The sequence below is a fragment of the Dermacentor variabilis genome, chromosome 11, assembly GCF_050947875.1.
Source record: "Dermacentor variabilis isolate Ectoservices chromosome 11, ASM5094787v1, whole genome shotgun sequence".
NCBI classification, from domain to species: domain Eukaryota; kingdom Metazoa; phylum Arthropoda; class Arachnida; order Ixodida; family Ixodidae; genus Dermacentor; species Dermacentor variabilis.
This window is the reverse complement of record NC_134578.1, coordinates 39,169,163-39,188,116: the sequence shown is the minus strand read 5'-3', so window position 1 is coordinate 39,188,116 and position 18,954 is coordinate 39,169,163. Positions and strand designations below refer to the sequence as shown.

Here is an 18,954-nt window from a genome sequence, read left to right as displayed (position 1 = left end):
ACGAATGGGGACAGAATAATTTTCTCGAGAAAAATGGAAAAACGCCAAGGCTATAGCCCATGAAATTATTCATTTTCGACAGGAAAAATGAGATCCCTCTAAAGCCCTCGTTCTTCGCATATATCCCTCCCCACGCATGCGCCAATGCGTATTTACGCTCTAAATAAACGAATGGGGACAGAATAATTTTCTCGAGAAAAATGGAAAAACGCCAAGGCTATAGCCCACGAAATTATTCGTTTTCGACAGGAAAAATGAGATCCCTCTAAAGCCCTCGTTCTTCGCATATATCCCTCCCCCCGCATGCGCCAATGCGTATTTATGCGATAAATAAACGAATGGGGACAGAATAATTTTCTCGAGAAAAATGGAAAAACGCCAAGGCTATAGCCCATGAAATTATTCATTTTCGACAGGAAAAATGAGATGCCTCTAAAGCCCTCGTTCTTCGCATATATCCCTCCCCACGCATGCACCAATGCGTATTTACGCGATAAATCAACGAATGGGGACAGAATAATTTTCTCGAGAAAAATGGAAAAACGCCAAGGCCCATGAAATTATTCATTTTCGACAGGAAAAATGAGATCCCTCTAAAGCCCTCGTTCTTCGCATATATCCCTCCCCCCGCATGCGCCAATGCGTATTTACGCTCTAAATAAACGAATGGGGACAGAATAATTTTGTCGAGAAAAATGGAAAAACGCCAAGGCTATAGCCCATGAAATTAGTCATTTTCGACTTGAAAATGAGATCCCTCTAAAGCCCTCGTTCTTCGCATATATCCCTCCCCACGCATGCGCCAATGCGTATTTATGCGATAAATAAACGAATGGGGACAGAATAATTTTCTCTAGAAAAATGGAAAAACGCCAAGGCTATAGCCCATGAAATTAGTCATTTTCGACAGGAAAAATTTGATCCCTCTAAAACCCTCGTTCTTCGCATATATCCCTCCCCACGCATGCGCCAACGCGTATTTACGCGATAAATAAACGAATGGGGACAGAATAATTTTCTCGAGAAAAATGGAAAAACGCCAAGGCTATAGCCCATGAAATTATTCATTTTCGACAGGAAAAATGAGATGCCTCTAAAGCCCTCGTTCTTCGCATATATCCCTCCCCACGCATGCGCCAATGCGTATTTACGCTCTAAATAAACGAATGGGGACAGAATAATTTCCTCGAGAAAAATGGAAAAACGCCAAGGCTATAGCCCATGAAATTATTCATTTTCGACAGGAAAAATGAGATCCCTCTAAAGCACTCGTTCTTCGCATATATCCCTCCCCACGCATGCGCCAATGCGTATTTACGCTCTAAATAAACGAATGGGGACAGAATAATTTTCTCGAGAAAAATGGAAAAACGCCAAGGCTATAGCCCGTGAAATTATTCATATTCGACAGGAAAAATTATATCATTCTAAAGCCCTCGTTCTTCGCATATATCCCTCCCCCCGCTTGCGCCGATGTGTATTTACGCGATAAATCAACGAATGGGGACAGAATAATTTTCTCGAGAAAAATGGAAAAACGCCAAGGCTATAGCCCATGAAATTATTCATTTTCGACAGGAAAAATGAGATCCCTCTAAAGCCCTCGTTCTTCGCATATATCCCTCCCCACGCATGCGCCAATGCGTATTTACGCTCTAAATAAACGAATGGGGACAGAATAATTTTCTCGAGAAAAATGGAAAAACGCCAAGGCTATAGCCCGTGAAATTATTCATATTCGACAGGAAAAATTATATCTCTCTAAAGCCCTCGTTCTTCGCATATATCCCTCCCCCCGCTTGCGCCGATGTGTATTTACGCGATAAATCAACGAATGGGGACAGAATAATTTTCTCGAGAAAAATGGAAAAACGCCAAGGCTATAGCCCATGAAATTATTCATTTTCGACAGGAAAAATGAGATCCCTCTAAAGCCCTCGTTCTTCGCATATATCGCTCCCCACGCACGCGCCAATGCGTATTTACGCTCTAAATAAACGAATGGGGACAGAATAATTTTCTCGAGAAAAATGGAAAAACGCCAAGGCTATAGCCCGTGAAATTATTCATATTCGACAGGAAAAATTATATCCCTCTAAAGCCCTCGTTCTTCGCATATATCCCTCCCCCCGCATGCGCCGATGTGTATTTACGCGATAATTAAACGAATGGGGACAGAAAAATTTTCTCGAGAAAAATGGAAAAACGCCAAGGCTATATAGCCCATGAAATTATTCATTTTCGACAGGAAAAATGAGATCCCTCTAAAGCACTCGTTCTTCGCATATATCCCTCCCCACGCATGCGCCAATGCGTATTTACGCTCTAAATAAACGAATGGGGACAGAATAATTTTGTCGAGAAAAATGGAAAAACGCCAAGGCTATAGCCCATGAAATTAGTCATTTTCGACAGGAAAATAAGATCCCTCTAAAGCCCTCGTTCTTCGCATATATCCCTCCCCACGCATGCGCCAATGCGTATTTATGCGATAAATAAACGAATGGGGACAGAATAATTTTCTCGAGAAAAATGGAAAAACGCCAAGGCTATAGCCCATGAAATTAGTCATTTTCGACAGGAAAAATGAGATGCCTCTAAAGCCCTCGTTCTTCGCATATATCCCTCCCCACGCATGCGCCAATGCGTATTTACGCTCTAAATAAACGAATGGGGACAGAATAATTTTCTCGAGAAAAATGGAAAAACGCCAAGGCTATAGCCCATGAAATTATTCATTTTCGACAGGAAAAATGAGATCCCTCTAAAGCACTCGTTCTTCGCATATATCCCTCCCCACGCATGCGCCAATGCGTATTTACGCTCTAAATAAACGAATGGGGACAGAATAATTTTGTCGAGAAAAATGGAAAAACGCCAAGGCTATAGCCCATGAAATTAGTCATTTTCGACAGGAAAATAAGATCCCTCTAAAGCCCTCGTTCTTCGCATATATCCCTCCCCACGCATGCGCCAATGCGTATTTACGCTCTAAATAAACGAATGGGGACAGAATAATTTTCTCGAGAAAAATGGAAAAACGCCAAGGCTATAGCCCATGAAATTAGTCATTTTCGACAGGAAAATAAGATCCCTCTAAAGCCCTCGTTCTTCGCATATATCCCTCCCCACGCATGCGCCAATGCGTATTTATGCGATAAATAAACGAATGGGGACAGAATAATTTTCTCGAGAAAAATGGAAAAACGCCAAGGCTATAGCCCATGAAATTAGTCATTTTCGACAGGAAAAATGAGATGCCTCTAAAGCCCTCGTTCTTCGCATATATCCCTCCCCACGCATGCGCCAATGCGTATTTACGCGATAAATCAACGAATGGGGACAGAATAATTTTCTCGAGAAAAATAGAAAAACGCCAAGGCTATAGCCCATGAAATTAGTCATTTTCGACAGGAAAAATGAGATCCCTCTAAAACCCTCGTTCTTCGCATATATCCCTCCCCACGCATGCGCCAACGCGTATTTACGCGATAAATAAACGAATGGGGACAGAATAATTTTCTCGAGAAAACTGGAAAAACGCCAAGGCTATAGCCCATGAAATTATTGATTTTCGACAGGAAAAATGATATCCCTCTAAAGCCCTCGTTCTTCGCATATATCCCTTCCCACGCATGCGCCAATGGGTATTTACGCGATAAATAAACGAATGGGCACAGAATAATTTTCTCGAGAAAAATGGAAAAACGCCAAGGCTATAGCCCATGAACTTAGTCATTTTCGACAGGAAAAATGAGATCCCCCTAAAGCCCTCGTTCTTCGCATATATCCCTCCCCACGCATGCGCCAATGCGTATTTACGCGATAAAAAACGAATGGGGACAGAATAATTTTCTCGAGAAAAATGGAAAAACGCCAATGCTATAGCCCAGGAAATTAGTCATTTTCGACAGGAAAAATGATATCCCTCTAAAGCCCTCGTTCTTCGCATATATCCCTCCCCCCGTATGCGCCGATGTGTATTTACGCGATAATTAAACGAATGGGACAGAATAATTTTCTCGAGAAAAATGGAAAAACGCCAAGGCTATAGCCCATGAAATTATTCATTTTCGACAGGAAAAATGAGATCCCTCTAAAGCCCTCGTTCTTCGCATATATCCCTCCCCCCGCATGCGCCGATGTGTATTGACGCGATAATTAAACGAATGGGGACAGAATAATTTTCTCGAGAAAAATGGAAAAACGCCAAGGCTATAACCCATGAAATTATTCATTTTCGACAGGAAAAATGATATCCCTCTAAAGCCCTCGTTCTTCGCATATATCCCTCCCCCCGCATGCGCCGATGTGTATTGACGCGATAATTAAACGAATGGGGACAGAATAATTTTCTCGAGAAAAATGGAAAAACGCCAAGGCTATAGCCCATGAAATTATTCATTTTCGACAGGAAAAATGATATCCCTCTAAGGCCCTCGTTCTTCGCATATATCCCTCCCCCCGCATGCGTTGATGTGTATTGACGCGATAATTAAACGAATGGGGACAGAATAATTTTCTCGAGAAAAATGGAAAAACGCCAAGCTATAGCCCATGAAATTATTCATTTTCGACAGGAAAAATGAGATGCCTCTAAAGCCCTCGTTCTTCGCATATATCCCTCCCCACGCATGCACCAATGCGTATTTACGCGATAAATCAACGAATGGGGACAGAATAATTTTCTCGAGAAAAATGGAAAAACGCCAAGGCTATAGCCCATGAAATTATTCATTTTCGACAGGAAAAATGATATCCCTCTAAAGCCCTCGTTCTTCGCATATATCCCTCCCCCCGTATGCGCCGATGTGTATTTACGCGATAATTAAACGAATGGGGACAGAATAATTTTCTCGAGAAAAATGGAAAAACGCCAAGGCTATAGCCCATGAAATTAGTCATTTTCGACAGGAAAAATGAGATCCCTCTAAAGCCCTCGTTCTTCGCATATATCCCTCCCCACGCATGCGCCAATGGGTATTTACGCGATAAATAAACGAATGGGCACAGAATCATTTTCTCGAGAAAAATGGAAAAACGCCAAGGCTATAGCCCATGAAATTATTCATTTTCGACAGGAAAAATGAGATGCCTCTAAAGCCCTCGTTCTTCGCATATATCCCTCCCCACGCATGCGTCAATGCGTATTTACGCGATAAATAAACGAATGGGGACAAGAAGAAGAAGAAGAAACTTTAGTAAAGAATAGTCCGGCAGTTCTTGATGTGGTGGCCTCAGGTGACGGCTCGAAGTTCTTGGACTCGAGCGGCATCTTTGGCTTGCCGGACGGCCCAGAGCTGGTCTGCCAGCTCTGAACTTCTGATAGCCGCCTCCCAGCGGCGGCGACGCCTACGGAGAAGGTCCCCGGCGGCTCCCGCATCCGGGGCGGCGTCGGGAAGAACGGAGCTCGAGCTTTCTCCTACTCTGGCAACAGCCGCGATTCTGGACGCGTCGCCAACGGAGCTGCTTTGATTACCGTTGTTGCCGGCACACTCCCAGAGCATGTGTCAGAATAATTTTCTCGAGAAAAATGGAAAAACGCCAAGGCTTATAGCCCATGAAATTAGTCATTTCCGACAGGAAAAATGATATCCCTCTAAAGCCCTCGTTCTTCGCATATATCCCTCCCCACGCATGCGCCAATGCGTATTTATGCGATAAATAAACGCATGGGGACAGAATAATTTTCTCGAGAAAAATGGAAAAACGCCAAGGCTATAGCCCATGAAATTAGTCATTTTCGACAGGAAAAATCAGGTCCCTCTAAAGCCCTCGTTCTTCGCATATATCCCTTCCCACGCATGCGCCAATGGGTATTTACGCGATAAATAAACGAATGGGCACAGAATAATTTTCTCGAGAAAAATAGAAAAACGCCAAGGCTATAGCCCATGAAATTATTCATTTTCGACAGGAAAAATGATATCCCTCTAAAGGCCTCGTTCTTCGCATATATCCCTCCCCCCGTATGCGCCAATGCGTATTTACGCGCTAAATAAACGAATGGGGACAGAATAATTTTCTCGAGAAAAATGGAAAAACGCCAAGGCTATACTATAGCCCATGAAATTAGTCATTTTCGACAGGAAAAATGAGATCCCTCTAAAGCCCTCGTTTTTCGCATATATCCCTCCCCACGCATGCGCCAATGCGTATTTACGCTCTAAATAAACGAATGGGGACAGAATAATTTTCTCGAGAAAAATGGAAAAACGCCAAGGCTTATAGCCCATGAAATTAGTCATTTCCGACAGGAAAAATGATATCCCTCTAAAGCCCTCGTTCTTCGCATATATCCCTCCCCACGCATGCGCCAATGCGTATTTATGCGATAAATAAACGAATGGGGACAGAATAATTTTCTCGAGAAAAATGGAAAAACGCCAAGGCTATACCATGAAATTAGTCATTTTCGACAGGAACAATGAGATCCCTCTAAAGCCCTCGTTCTTCGCATATATCCCTCCCCACGCATGTACCAATGCGTATTTACGCGATAAATCAACGAATGGGCACAGAATAATTTCCTCGAGAAAAATGGAAAAACGCCAAGGCTATAGCCCATGAAATTATTCATATTCGACAGGAAAAATGATATCCCTCTAAAGCCCTCGTTCTTCGCATATATCCCTCCCCGCGCATGCGCCAATGCGTATTTATGCGATAAATAAAGAATGAGGACAGAATAATTTTCTCGAGAAAAATGGAAAAACGCCAAGGCTATAGCCCACGAAATTATTCGTTTTCAACAGGAAAAATGAGATCCCTCTAAAGCCCTCGTTCTTCGCATATATCCCTCCCCCCTCATGCGCCGATGTGTATTTACGCGATAATTAAACGAAAGGGGACAGAATAATTTTCTCGAGAAAAGTGGAAAAACGCCAAGGCTATAGCCCATGAAATTAGTCATTTTCGACAAGAAAAATGAGATCCCTCTAAAGCCCTCGTTCTTCGCATATATCCCTGCCCACGCATGCGCCAATGCGTATTTACGCTCTAAATAAACGAATGGGGACAGAATAATTTTCTCGAGAAAAATGGAAAAACGCCAAGGCTGTAGCCCATGAAATTAGTCATTTTCGACAGGAAAAATGAGATGCCTCGAAATCCCTCGTTCTTCGCATATATCACTTCTCAGGCATTCGCCGATGCGTATTTACGCGATAAATCCCAAACACCCGCAACCAAATGGATTGACCAAATGCCTGAAGAAAACGATCGCGGATAGGCTATCAATGTATGTAGCCATTGACCACAATATCTAGGACCCCCCCCCCCCCCATGTCCTTCCTTACATTACTTTAGCGTACAATACCGCAATTTAGGAATGTCCAGAATTCACCCCTTTTCACTTAGTCCAGGGTTGAGGGATCACCGCACTGCTCGACGCCCTGCTCCTTCCCGACAATTTGGGAATGTTTCACACGGATGCTGCTATGTGCGCTCATCGCGGCGAGGAGGCTGTCAACTGGAGCGCTGCCGTATTCAGTTTTGACAAACCGGACAGGCATGCCGCTACAACCTTTTTCAGCACTAATTTACCTACAATCGTGGCGATGAAGTGTTAGTTTGGACCCGCATCCAACAGCGTGGCAGGTCCAAAAATTTGCTGCGTCACCAATTCGGTCCTTACAAGGTTGTACGGCGACTCAGCGACGTTATCTACGAGGTTCTCCCAGAAGGCACCTCAAGAAACTCCCGTCGGCTTCTTCAAGCTAATTTTGTTCATGCTTCAAGACTTGAGCCACATTTTTCACGCCGTTACTCGATCGTCGAGTGACTTTACTACATTGATGACAAAACATCGTTCTTTTTGTTATTGTTTCTTGTTCGCTTTTGTTGTGTCCTGTCTTTCTTTCTTATATTCCTTCTTTACAGCTACAAATTGTAATTTCGCGTGACGACACATGTCTTTCTTTTTTTCTTTTACCCTCATATACAGCCCTGAGACAAGGCTTCTTTAGACGGGGGGGGGGGGGTCATGACACATGCCATGGCACAAGAGCCATCCACTGTGGCACGTACACGTTTGAGGGGTTGGAAGAAGAGGAGAACGCCTTCGTTGTCGATTTTCTGTTAAAGACATGAACTCCTGGCTGTCTCTGTTGTTTCGCCTGTGACAATGTGTATGTACTCTTCACTATGACCCAGTATGTATAGCCTATTGTACTGGTGGGTGAAAGCCCTTTATCTTTAATGATATACTTACCTTTTGCTATCACATTTCCTTTGCTGCTCACATTGGTCAACAGGACCAATAGGGGATGTTTATTGGGACGCATGACAATCTTGCGGATGACATGCTCGCTTTCTGCTGATCTTTAAGAAGCAAATGACACTGCAGGCTGATTCAGTGTTTCACTTTTATTGTTCATTCACTCTTATCACTTCTGATTGCATTCGCTAGTCAAAGCATTGAACGAGTAACAGGCAGTATCCAGATCTTCATGCTTACAGAGGTCAACAGTGTGAAATTTACAGAAGAAATGAAGAAGCCAGCATGCACAAGGAATGCAAAAGTGCACTGAATATGAACAAGGCTTAAAACTTAACAAAAATAGTCAACATCCGTTAGTACTACACTTGAAACGCGATGGACAACAATGCACATCTTTGAGATATAGGTTAACTCCAGAATGCAATTAGAATAGTTTTCTAGTTGATAGTCCTTCAGATATAATTGCAAATAGAAGTGAAGACTGTAAGAAGTATTATAGTTACATCATGGTGATTTGTTATAGCACTCATCCAGTAGCACACGCTAAACTACTTTGTCATGAGCCTATTCTAAACTGCCTCTTAACTGTCTCGTTTCCAGCTTAGAAAAGAACGAAATTCTGAGCTTTCGGCAGTTATAGCAACAGTTGCTGTTGGCACGTGACATTGACTCTCAGTTAAATGCTCTGTGACATCATCGGAAAACCTGCCTAAGGTCAATCTCACGAGGCTTTGTCATTCATTGAAAACACTTTTCGTAATGGTCAGCCACTAATGCAAAATACATCCTCTGCAGATAGGTGCAGTCTATGCGCGATCACTTGGAGCAAACAAGAATATCTCATAAAGCTTTTTCATTATTTCCTGCATTCATAACACCAATCAATTTTCAGAATATATTAGACAGCAGTAACAATACACTCATCTCCTGAATATTATGGACAACAATAAGCATTAGGATCAGGAACATGCAATGAAAATTCTCCAAAATACCACCAATGCAAACTCAGCACTAAAGAACAGTGATAACGACAGTTTTGTATGAACACCTCGAATACAACTATAAAGAATTTTGCATATCATTATGTTCGAAAAAAAAACGGTGTAATAAGGCTTGCAATAAGATTTTCTGCAATTTAAACATGTCGCAAGTTTTTAAGCAAGCTCTTGATGCAACAACTTACACATGCTTATAATCACTCTTAGAAGTTACAATAAAAAGATTCCGTCGAAGCTCTCAGATGTGTTGAAAGTGTTCTCGCAGAATTTGGCGCCTGTGAGATTCGAACTGGGTGCTCTGAGCATGAGCATCTTAAAGCAACCATTTTCTGCAGATACGTACTTATCACCTCTCTAAGCACTTACATTGTTACATTATTTTAGACACTACAGCTATAAATTATACGCAGCCCCAGTACGGAGATGTGAACTGATCCAAGGAAAATGTGCATATTTGATAAATTGTGAACCTTTTAAGACCTACTCCTACTCTAAGTTTAGCTATACCATGGTCGCTTGGCAACATTGAATATTAGCTTACGACATGTCTAGAATAAACAGTGGTGTTCAGTTTTCAATTGGAAGACAGTAAGCCAACTTCAGTAGAATAGTGCCAATCAGTATATATATAAGTACACACGCAGTTGACTCACACATTAATTAGATCTCCTAGAAACCAGATTTTAGTTGGAAATACATGAACTTGAATAGAAAGCGGTAATATACTGAATTATGTGTCCTCATATGAACAGATATGGCCAAAAACAATGTACAGTGTAATCTATTGCTAAAGGGAACATCCAATTCATATTTGAATACCAACTACAGTTGAATCTTGGCATGACAGCATGTAAACTATTCATTAATGCATTCAATCTTATAATTTTTTGTCATTAAAGTAGAAGTGTTTAGGCTATGTTCGCTTTACAAATTATGTGCTTTCCCTAAGAGCGGGGCCTTACTGTACAAATATAAGCGACAGGCCATTTCTGGGTTCCATTGGATCACTGAGGTTTCCCCCGTAGTAGGCTCCAGTGACCGACTCACTGAACCAAGCCAATGAAGCCTTATCAGCTCCGATGTGTACTTCAGTTGGAGTCTACCTGCAGTGGGGCCTGCCAATTTAGGCATAAACTGACATATGAAATACGTCCATGCTCTCACTATTCATGCCTTACAGACAGCCCTTCATTAGCGGTCTTTGGCCAAACTACTCGGCCCTGGAAAGCGAGGAGCTTCACTTAACCATTAGCTTTATTCGAGTCATGCAACTTTTCAAAATGAAGATGTAGACAGCCAACCAGAAACTAGCAATCAGTACGAATTAACTTAAATTGTAATGCATACAAGTTGGAACTATCGAAAGTAGAGTGTGGTTGCTATTGCTTCCTTGTATCACCACAATATCTGCCGGCAACAATTGCAAGTGTATGTGCAATACAATCTTAACACCTTCAGGCTGACTCAATATGCTGCCCTGATGCTATAGTGCATAGGCAGTTCCATCCAGCGAACGTGTGCACTCTGCATGACATCTGTTACTTTTTTCTTAGGATAGGCTGACACTAGGTACATCCATTACTAAAACTTACAGAAACAAACTATCAGCTATGAATCTGCTTTAACATTCACTTAGACCTCTCAAAAACTTTCTACTTGCCAGTTCTCCATAATACAATGTACCACATCTGACATACTCTAAATGAGAACCTATGTGAAAACACGCCGTAAATTACGCGGCAAATGCTAGCCGAAAGTGCCAGGCGAACGAAGAGCAAAACTGAGATAAAGCGAGAGTTGAAATTTAAATAAAAAGTGAGAAAGCTTGGCTTGCAAACAAGAAGTACGTGTGGAACGCAATATTTTTGTACATTTCAGAAAGGAACGCTGCGATTCTTGAAGGCCGTACAGAAAAGGCACATACCTAGTGAACAACTGTGCCGGAGGCCCATCAGTAGATATATAATTGATAGCGGCTGGACTATGTAACATTATATACATGAGTGTGCCATAACGGTCTACAAGCCATTTTCTTGCTCCCTCACTGCTTTCCTTCCTTGACAAGGGTTGTGGCTTTTACATATGAGCAGATAAAGTTCAATATTCCTTATCAATGAAGGAAAATAACCCAAGTAGTACTCATACCTAGGCGAATGTTAGCCCCATGCTGGGTCAGTGTTGTTCCAACTATGCCATCATACACTCTATATACCCATCGTTGGCATGACAGCAATGCTGGGCCTGATGTCGTCACTTAGATGGGCCCACATACCATGCTACTTGGGGTGTTCAATGAGAGAAAAAGGATGTTTAGTCTACATGGGTGGTTTTGAGCCTGTGCTGAGAACATGATCCTTAGAATAGGCACAATGATGACAAGTTGCTCAAGTAATAGCTTAGTATATAGATGCAATTATGAGATGTAATTAAAATGCACACTGCAACCAGATGAAGGGTACAGTTAAATCAGAGGGGTATCAGCAACAGTTACAAGGCAGGTAGTAATGTGAGACACAAGAAATAAACCTGATTGCTGCTGCATTTGCCAAGGCTCAAAATTTAAGCCAGCTGTATGTTCAGTACAGCAGCTCAGGTATGTCAGCAGGTGTTACACAATAGCATTAACTTTTCAACTATAATGGTACTATATTATACCAGTGGTTAGCCAGTGAACAACAGCCATTTTCCAAATGAAGAGTTGAAGTTGTAACTAGCACTCTTGGTCGTTCTATTGTTCCCCATCACTACATTGTGACAATACCTCCTGCTTTGCCCAAGCGTGTAGTATTTACCTGTTTTTATTAAATGTAAGTGTACTGAGTTTTACTATTCAAATCCAAATGCAGTGAAGTGGCAGAAACTTCACTACACATTGTATTAAGAATCATACCATGACCAGCACTGCCTTGCTCAATGCATTGATTTGCCTCTTGCTTGCTACTACTTGCTTTGCTATCACTAAAATACGTACAGCAATTAATAAAAGTTGAGAGGCAATTTTCAAGTGTAGGTCTTTTAATTAGCAACCATAACTACATGCAGACATATCACATATGTAGTTTACATATTCAAGCACTCTAACACACAAGAAATGAGACCCTAGGCATCTTTCACTTCATTGGGTCTAGTTACTGTTCTGCGCCTAATCTAAGGCTGTTTCTTTGCTATGTAGATATTACCTCGCGAAGTAATTACTAGCACATGTAGTTTAGTGTACCCTTTGTTGCTACCAACAGTGCTTCTATTAAAGAATATTAAAATAAGTGCAATTACTCAATTTGCGGTTTTCCACTAATAACCCTGACTAAAAGACGAAAAAAGTTCCAGAATGAAGTGGAGTGCGAGTTCATGAAAAAATTCACCTTTCAGTGCAGCTTCACATCAATAAGGATTGTGTCTTGCCGTGAAGCTGCACTTGAAACTAATTGTATCGTCGTGAAGTTGCAAATGAAGCAAGAGTTTGTGTGTAAAGGTTAACAGAAATTCCATGAAGCTGCAAAGTGCTTTATCAGAGAGGCGCAGTGAAAGTGCAGTGATGTAGTGCAGGTCATAAAACGTGTTTTTTTTCTGGAGTTGTGTTTCTTGATTGCAGTCATGCTGCGTTGCTCTTTTTCTTTGAATTTGAATGTTGCTGAATTTAAATTACTGTTGCTGAAATTGATCTTGTGTGGGTTTAAAAGAGGTTTTTTTGGTAGTTGTCATAAGAGTGAAGGATTATATACAAGGCCAGGTTATGCACATGGAAATATGGGATTTCCAACAGCTTGCCTATCAAATTCATGCATGTCTACCATGGAAGTTAGATAAGCTCATTATGTATTCTTGATATGTCAATGTACATGATTTGTGAAGGTGGCAGCATGAAGAGCCCTGTACAGCAAAACAGGAGTTCACTTGAGGTTGCACAGTGTATCATCAACTACCAACATGTTGCCTACTTATCACACTGCAAGACAAGCCTGCAATAGTGTGATAGGCAATGACCAAGTCTGTACAAGATGCCAAAAATATAACCAGTGAGCTGGTATACCATGGCTAGAACACCCTGCACTGAGAATTAACCCAAATATCCTATAAGGCCAAGAACATATCTTCGCGCTGCAAGAGAATGCTGCAACATTATTGATATCATTATCTGTTTGTCATTGTTATTAGTTCATCATCGCGCCTTATAAAAAGACACTTATCAGAGCATGATTTTAAATCAAGATAAAATGAGGCCTTCAGTAAAGAGGTACTGCATGCAATAAGTGCCAAGAAAGAGCAGGAATAGGCGCCATTGCCTAGTTGTCAAGCAGATGTTAAGCAATCTGATCAACTCATATCGACTAATATGAATAGATATGCTGCCGACCTTTCTTTTAAATTTTTCATTAAGTTTTGTCATTGTCATGCACAGTTTAATTTTTTAAGCTGTGCAATGAATCAGTAAACACACATTGTGCATTGTAACATCGCATCTATTATATCCTGAAAAATGTTACAGGATAACAACCTGTAGTGAAGTTATGCGCTTGCGGCAAACTTCAGGCCACTTTAGATTTACAAAGCCACACAAAGAATATGATTAGTAGCTGTAATCATATATCCTGTATTTCAAGCAGCCTCAGTGAAGCTCTAAACTTAATCTATAATTATGCAAAGAGTTAATGCTGCTCTAGAAATGATGGCTCCAATTAGGTCTACTGAAAAGCTATGCATGAACACACGACACCTTAAAACGTAGTACCACTCACCAGAGAGATTCATAAGTCATAATACTTATAATGAACACAATTCTCCAGCATTCAGCTTAGTTCATTGTGCCAGAACGGCACTGTGTTATACACATGTGCACATGTAATTGTCTTAATGAAGCACGAAGGATTTTTGCAAATGCAGTTGGTATAATATGCTAATGAGGATAACATTTTTCACCTGTCATCATTGTACTATCCTCTCCTCACAATATTTAACGCTGCACTGAACAGCACTTCAAAAACTGTGAATGTTTTTAGAAGAAACATTGTTAAAAGCACTAAGTATCTCGACATTACATGTCCACGCAATCTTCCGACTTTCCAGTAGCCTTTTAGCTTCATGCAGGGTTCCAGTCACAATACTGTTAGGCACGAAAAGTTCTGGCACGTCCGAGATAAAGTTCAGCGATAAATTACTCGTTGTATTTACACGCACACACTTGAACACACGCACAAAAAGTCTGCCTTGAAGGTTGCGAAGGGTTCGTTTTTTTTCTTTCTTCTTGCACATCACCTCCCCACGACAGCACTGTGGAAACCATGGGTTTCTTTGTTGTCTGTACCACGCACAGCACTGTTTGGCTTTTTCCTTGGCTTGGATACTAAGAACACGTCTTGAGGAATAAAAAGGGGAGGATGAGGGAGTGGTCGTTATTGCTCCCGAGTCAACTGCAACGTGGCAGCCAAGGGTCTATAGGCCAGGAAGTGAGTGAAGTCTACGAGGAGACGACGTCTTGGCTTGCGTAGATCGCACGAACAAGTCGCTTTGCGGGCATCCTAGTGGGGCGCTTTAAGGTCATATTCCAGATTCGGCTATCCCTTCGTCATCTGCAGAAAGGAAAGAATCAAGAAGGCAAAATGAATTTTCTTTTGCTTTTTCTGGGGCCAAGCAGATTCCAAATCACAAATGTTGCCAGTCGTAAGCATGCAGGTGAAGTTACAGTCTAGACCAGCGATAGAGTGCCCGTAACTGAAAATTGATGATAAGCTATTTATACAAAGGTTCCCGAGTCACATAATCTGAAACCAAGTGTCGAAGCCAAATGTCTTTTTTATTATTATTTTCAGTGTTGCTATCTGCCGATATATTTGCATTGACAAACAGTGCAGTTTGGCACTGTCAGGGCTTTCTTTCTTTTTGCAAAATTACAGCCATTTGGCACTTACAATATTCGCATTAAATTTCACTTACCTAACAGTAGAAGTATGAAAAAGTTGTCGCAAAGAAATTTTTACAGTTGAGAAACTTTATGCTCATTTATGCTGCAGTATCATAAAGTGGTCATGATTCAAACAGCAGTTTTTTTGTTCTTGAGGAAAATTTTTCGCTAACCAATGTTTGCACACTGAAACAGTGGCCCAAATATTCCGACATATATCACAAACAGAAACTTGCAGACATCGCGGGAATGGGGAAAACAAAACGGGCAACAATAGGTTTTCGGTAGTACGAAAAAATACCGTGTAGTCCATGTACACTGACGACAAAAACTATATGAAAAATCAGACTGCTACAACGTGGTCTGAGCAAGCAGAAGAAAAGAAATACGATTGCTAGCTGCGGCATCTCGATGCTATCACTACCTCACCTATAAATAAACACCATTCACCCATAACAACATCATTAAAGCTAAATAGAGAGTGATGCTTGAGCAAATTTTCTTTCCCATTATGAGTGCAGTTAAACCTAAATATATAATAAAGTGGATATGACAAATTATCGGATATAACGAAATCAATATAAAACATTTCTCACTGATAGCAGTGCGTAACATATAAGTGCTAATACGAATGTCACATATAGTTAAGGTATTTTTATGTTGCAAGCTGCTTCCTCATAATGAGGTTCAGCTGTATAGCAATAGGGCATTAGTAGTTGTCTGTAGCAGACAGTGCCCTTCGCTATGATCAACTGGTGATCATTATAGTTTGCGTTGCTACAAGTGGACTGCACGGTATTGCAACACAGACAAACATTGAAGCAAGAAACAGTAGAACTGGCTCATGCTGCAGTGTTTCAATAGAAAACCGTGCAAGGGTACAAAGCCCCAAGAGCAATATGCAAGGACGCATGCAACCAAGAGCATATAGACAAGGTTACGCACATGTTTACCATGCTGTAAACAGAAGTTGCAGCTATGTGAGTAAAATATGCTATAATATTTCTCTGAGAGCTCCTGATTTTAGCAACATTTAATAAGCTGATGAAATTGAACAAAAGTTGTAAGCGAGGTGTCGGTAAATTTCACCATGGAAACAGTGTAAGAAAAACGCTGCATAAGAGCAGCAGTGACAATGGTGCTTTGTGTTCTGCCGTTTCTTCGGCTGTGTTTTCCTAGCAGTGGTTTTCGCGATGAAGCAAATGAAATACCAACCTCCATAACGTGTCTCGTACACTAACCGTCTCCTATTAATGCCGCTGTGTTCTAAACGTGTGGTCTACATTTCAGCTATGTGAGCGGTGTACGACACTATTGGGACACATTAACACTGATTTGTCCCAATGAGTGGTCTGCATATTGATTACTTAAATTGTTTACATATTGATTGCTGTGAGACATTAACATCACACTGTCCAGAATATGTGGTTTATATTTCAGTTACCTAAGCTGTTTACGGAACTTTATAATACATTATTGCTGCTCTTTCTTAATGCTCTGCATATAATGACTGCGTATAATTTACCCTAAAGGTTATGATATTACTATGAGGCATTAACATCTCTCTGTTGAGAATGCATGGCCTATATTTCTGTCCTCTTAGAGGCTTATGGCATTGTTACAAGGCCTCGATGCTGCTCTGCTCCATAATTGCAGTCTCATTTTCAATTACATAAGCAGTTCGTTAAATCTACATTCAGAATTATCCATATATGCATAAATAACATCAGTACTGGTCCCATGGTGAGTTATCAAGACTAGGTTATCAAGGCATTCAGATGTGCCACAAATATACAAAGAACATAAGATATAGGTGCTATACTTGAATGATGACTTATAAAAAGAAATTAGTTAGCTGCAAGTCAGCCCTAGTGTCTTTAACTATGTGCATCTCCTACCCACATTCATCATCAAACTGCACGATGCTGAGGTTATAGCGAACATAGCTCTGATAAAAATATTTTACCCAAACTTAACTCCAGCCAGCTATTGCAATGCAGATCAAGCATGCATCTTGCATCATGCTTCACTTGATACGTTTCAGGTCATAGGAACGTAAAGGAGACAATCTGGGGCCGTATTGTAACACAGTCACTTATGGCGATACTTGAGTGTGACACACCCATACAGCACACTGTCTCAGAGCTACAGGCTTTAATCAACATCACTACATTCCTGCAGCATAGGTTGTCAGTGCAATTGACAGTGATATGTGAAAATGCCGATAAAGGTCTACCTTCCGACAAGTTTCTTCCATCACATATATGCCTCCGCTGGTCTAGCCAATCGATGTTTGCCGATAATTTTATCCGATAAGCTGCCCCAGAATGCAACCCTAAGAATCATACACATGACAATTTTCGGGCATATCTTGCTCTTCAATGCACGAACTGATTAGCTAAACTATCGGACACAGATATGAGAAAAGAAGCTTGAAGACAGGTGCACTTGCATTTCTAACCAGGTGACTGAACGCTTCAGTAAAGTGCGCAGCAGGAACACAGTAACGTTGAGAAATATCCGTTGTCACAACGAGGAATTGCTCTGTATGTTACAACATGCAAACGTGAAAAAGAAAGCATCGCCAGAGTGATTGGTTGAGAATACAGCGCCCAGATTCAAGCATTTGTGGGATGCGGGTACGGGAAACTAAGCTCGCAGGTGTTTGGGAGATCACAGTCCAGAAGGATCGCCAGAATAGGTACCGTGTTTTGCAGAGTTACAGAGCGGCGGGCTAATAGCTTCGGGCTGAAAATAGAGAGGGAGAGAGAAAAAGACAGCAATATTGCCACAGCACCTAAGTGTAAGTAAAGCTGATGTAGAATGTGTAAAGCTGCTGTCTGCCAGCATTTTTCCATATATGCACAACACTTTTTTTTACCATTGGGAAATAGCTACACGTGTGAAGCACACTGTCCTGCTGCTTTAGAACCAATGAATCGCCTATGGAATCATTAAACACGCAGCTAAAAAAATAAGGTGCAGCTTTAGAGGCTACCATGCACCTGGTAATTCTTAGGTTAAATCTAGAAAGGTATTTATAAAGTCAAAGGTTATCAGGGTACTAATATGGGTGAGTTGGGTGAGGTTCATTATTAAAAAGCCACACGAAGTGCGAGAAGTAAAGGTATGTGGTTATCAACTCAAAGAATTACAGACGTAATTGCTGACTAGCTAGTACTGACAACCAGTTAGTTAATATTGGTAGTCGGCACTATAGTCAGGGCATGTGTCTATAATTCTTGGGAAAAGAAGGCATTTGGTTAAATGAAAAAAAAAGCAGACACCACAACAGGCCAGTGCTGATTACCAACACAATAATTTTCGACACAAGTGCTTACTAATGCTTGCTATCAACTATTTGGTAGTCATCACTTGCATCTGCAAATCATTTAGCCAGATAACTTCTCTTCCCACACTTTGTGCTTTGATTGGCTTTTCACTCATGCACCTCGAACAACTTGCCAAAGTTGTTTGTAATATTTGAGAAGAGGAGGTATGTGGTTAAATGAAAGGATTTCTGACACAAGCGTTATTTGGTAGTCAGCAATTGCCTAATTCTTTGCTTTAACCACATACCTTTTCTTCCTGCACTTGAGCTTTCTATGACTTTACAGCAGTACAAATTATTCCACTAAATTTAACCTCTCTTTTAAGCATAACTGGTTCTACAGCTATCAGCAAAAGACTGTCACATCTATCAATCAATTATAGCATACATAACTTTGTGCTTCATTTGGTTCTATAAGCAATCTTCTGCAAAACGACTTGTGTGAAACAGACAGAAACAATGTAACAATTTCATATAAGCCCTGAAGTTAAAGCCTCATAGTTCT

The 18,954-nt window shown here is 41.1% G+C and overlaps 1 protein-coding gene across 3 annotated transcripts in view; it reads right to left on the bottom strand.

Annotated features, from left to right (window-relative positions):
• Positions 1 to 8,352: 8,352 nt before the first annotated feature.
• Positions 8,353 to 18,954, bottom strand: part of Ptp10D (Protein tyrosine phosphatase 10D) — a 174,220-nt gene continuing 163,618 nt past the window's right edge. For 2 of the 3 annotated variants that reach the window (XM_075674744.1, XM_075674746.1), the window contains one exon: positions 8,353 to 14,786. In XM_075674744.1, the coding sequence (XP_075530859.1) occupies positions 14,755 to 14,786 (32 nt within the window). In that variant the 3' untranslated portion in view covers positions 8,353 to 14,754. Of the gene's footprint in view, positions 14,787 to 17,823; positions 17,867 to 18,954 lie in introns of all 3 variants that reach the window. The other variant, XM_075674745.1, reaches the window with a different exon arrangement.